The sequence below is a fragment of the Babylonia areolata genome, chromosome 1 (assembly GCF_041734735.1).
Source record: "Babylonia areolata isolate BAREFJ2019XMU chromosome 1, ASM4173473v1, whole genome shotgun sequence".
In the NCBI taxonomy this organism is placed as follows: domain Eukaryota; kingdom Metazoa; phylum Mollusca; class Gastropoda; order Neogastropoda; family Buccinidae; genus Babylonia; species Babylonia areolata.
In genome coordinates, this window is record NC_134876.1 from 99,226,668 (window position 1) to 99,229,775 (window position 3,108).

Below are 3,108 nucleotides of genomic sequence, written 5' to 3' on the forward strand. Positions count from 1 at the left end.
GGCCCCCACCTGCAGTCAGGATCGATGACACAGAGATCGGGTCAGTCGACAAGTTTTGCTACCTGGGCAGCACCTTATGCAGCAACGGAGCCCTTGATGTAGAAGTGACCTGTGCATCGCCAAGGCCAGCTCCGCCTTTGGCAGACTCAACAAAGGGTGTGGAACAACAAAGGCATGAGACTCAGCACCAAAATCAAAACCTACAGAGCTGTTGCGCTGACTACCTTGTTGTACTGCTGTGAAACATGGACGACGTATCGCCATCACATTCAACAACTTGAGCAGTTTCACCAGAGATGCCCACGAAAGATCCTCTGCATAAAGTGGCAAGACAGGGTCTCCAACCTCCAGGACCTAGAGAGGAGCGGCCTGCCCAGCATCGAAAGCCTGCTGATCCAGTGCCAGCTACGCTGGACAGGACACGTTGTCCGCATGACAGACAGCAGGATCCCGAAGATGCTTTTGTATGGGCAGCTGAAGGAAGGCCACCGCGAAATTGGAAGACCCTGCAAGCGCTTCAGGGACACCTTGAGGACAAACCTCAAAGCCTGTGACATAGACATCGCTTCCTGGGAAACTGATGCCCTTGACCGCTCTCCCTGGAGGATGCTGTGCTCTAGTGGCATAAAGACGTTTGAAAACAAGAGAAGGCTGGCCATTGGGAAGAAGCGTGAGCGAAGGAAGCAGGGCTCAACTTCTGGAGATGTTTTCCCTTGCAAGACCTGTGGGAAGTGCTGCGTATCCAGAATCGGCCTCGTCTCCCATATAAGGATACACACCGACAGATAAGCCTGCCTGCCTACTCATCCGTCGGTCCGACGGGAGACTCCAACAAGTGTGTGTGCGTGTGTGTGTGTGTGTGTGTGTGTGTGTGTGTGGTCGAGAGTGGCTAATCATTTCCGTTCGTGGTTGCGTGTGAATAGGCGATAACTTGCGCAGTAAGTCTAACTTTATTCGAGAAACACGCTATAGCCATGCCATTCGCTATTACCAATTATTGATATTATCAGTAGTAGTAGTAGTAGTAGTAGTAGTAGTGATAGTGTTTTTGCTGTTGTCGCTACTGCTGTTGTTTTATATGATTATAAGTACTAGTATTACTCTTTTACGGTCGTGTCCGCTTTACAAAGAAAGCGGGTGTTTTAATACCGAAACGAAGTAAAACAAAAGAGAGAAAACCAAAAAATCGCCAAAATACCAATTAACGAAATACACACACACACACACACACACACACACACACACACAGGCGTCACTGACCCTCGTCGTTGCTGTAGTGGCTGAAGCAGGCCCAGTCCTGACGGCACCGGAACCAGAGGCCGATGTGGAGGAGGGGCACCCCCAGGGCCGGGTCCTCAGCCTGCAGCTGCCAGAAGGGCGCCACCAGACACACGGCGAAGGCCGGCGTGGCCAGACCCAGACACACCACCCCCAGCACGTAGACACAGCTTCTCTCAGACCACACCAAAGCCATCTTCTGGCCCCTTCTTTCTTCGTCTTGAGGTGTTTTTGGTTGTTGTTGTTGTTGTTGTTTTCACTTCGTTTACTTGTTTGCTTCAGCACTGTTTTGTTGTGTATTTTTCCCGCAGCAGAACGGTTGTGGCTGAGTTACAACAGGAGGAGTTGTGTGCGTGTCACAACAGGTGTTGTCTCTGTATCACAATCGGAGGGGAATGTTCGGGGTTTTTTTGTTTGTTAGTTTGTTTTTTCTGTTTCAAAAGATCGGTAAGTCAGGTGATCTGTTATTCATCTGTGTCCTGGTTGCAATAAACTTAAGAGAAACAGCTTTTACAAATATCAAAGGTGTGTCCGGTTGAAATATTTGTCACTGAACACGTGCACTTACGGATCCAACGAAGCTTTTTCCTCGCAACAAACTGTTTCCAATGTCTTCACACTCCTTTCCGTCACACTGTACAATAAATTCAGAATGCAGCAGTTCGCGATTGTGAAACAGTTGTTCCCGTAAGCAGTCAAGCGAAGAGATATGAATCAACGAATATTTCACGGTGATCAACTGCTGACGTTTGTCATGGGAGGTGTCCCTTTCCTGCTCTTGTCAGACGATTTGCCACAGGCGACTGAAAACTCCATCGTGTTGTCTGCATAATGATGTCCCCTTTATTTTTGTTGACAGCAGCGCACGGTTTGGTGAAACTGTTGCTACATTCAAGTGGAAGTGATCTTTTTCCTATCAAAATTTCTGCTAGGCAGCGACTAAACTTTGAACAGAAATCGTCACTTTAAATTCCTTTTTCCTTTCAAATGATGTACCACCCTCGACATTACTTGAAGGAACCAGATATCATTCACTTATAACCTTGAGACAAGCAAACTCAAGAGTTCTTGAGACAGCAGAAAAATGCACTGGACACAGACGTTCAGAAACGTACCTGCGTTTCTGTTTGAAGCAACTGAGGAAAAGAGCATACTTTATCGCCTTCTTGAAACTGAAACAGATATATCTCTGTGTCTGATTCAGCCCGTTTAGTTCTCACATTTATCATTCAGTTTAATATTTTGGTTTTGTTTTGACGTGCTTCAGTTCGACATTGACATGGCCTGGAGACAATGAACGGAAATTTATGTGCTAATTGTTTAGACTTGCACTTCGTCACGTACAATGTGCCCTCTGTGTGTGTGTGTGTGTGTATGTCCATACGTAAGTACGTGTGTACATGCCTGTTTGTGCCATTCTTATTGTAGTTGTTCTTAGTAGCAGTAGCATTAACAGTGTATCATCTGGATACTTGTGTGTGCCATGGCCGACTGAAAATTTCGTGTTATCTGCATGTGTGTGCTCGTGTAAGTGCTCGTGTGTTTGTGTGCATGTGTGTGCGCGTACGCGCGCGCGTCCGTTTACGCGTGCGTGTGTGGCCATATGTATTTTTTTGTAGATTAACTACAGTTTGTCAACTTCCTATCCCGACACCACCACCCCTGCCCCCCACCCCCTCCCACACACACACACTCTTGGGTCATCATTCCTGCACCATCTGTCTCCGTGCTGAGAAATGCCAGTGATGATTTCTTTCTCACGGTGCGTGAATACACGCTTCATTGTATTGTATTGTATTGTAATTCTTTTCATCACAACAGATTTCTCTG

General features: G+C 47.0%; 1 protein-coding gene across 1 annotated transcript in view; it reads right to left on the reverse strand.

Annotated features, from left to right (window-relative positions):
* Window positions 1-2,455, reverse strand: part of LOC143294536 (uncharacterized) — a 10,297-nt gene extending 7,842 nt beyond the window's left edge. Inside the window, exon 1 of the mRNA XM_076605905.1 lies at window positions 1,261-2,455. Coding sequence (XP_076462020.1) covers window positions 1,261-1,474 — 214 coding nt within the window. The 5' untranslated portion in view covers window positions 1,475-2,455. The remainder of the gene's footprint in view (window positions 1-1,260) is intronic.
* Between the last annotated feature and the right edge of the window lie 653 nt (window positions 2,456-3,108).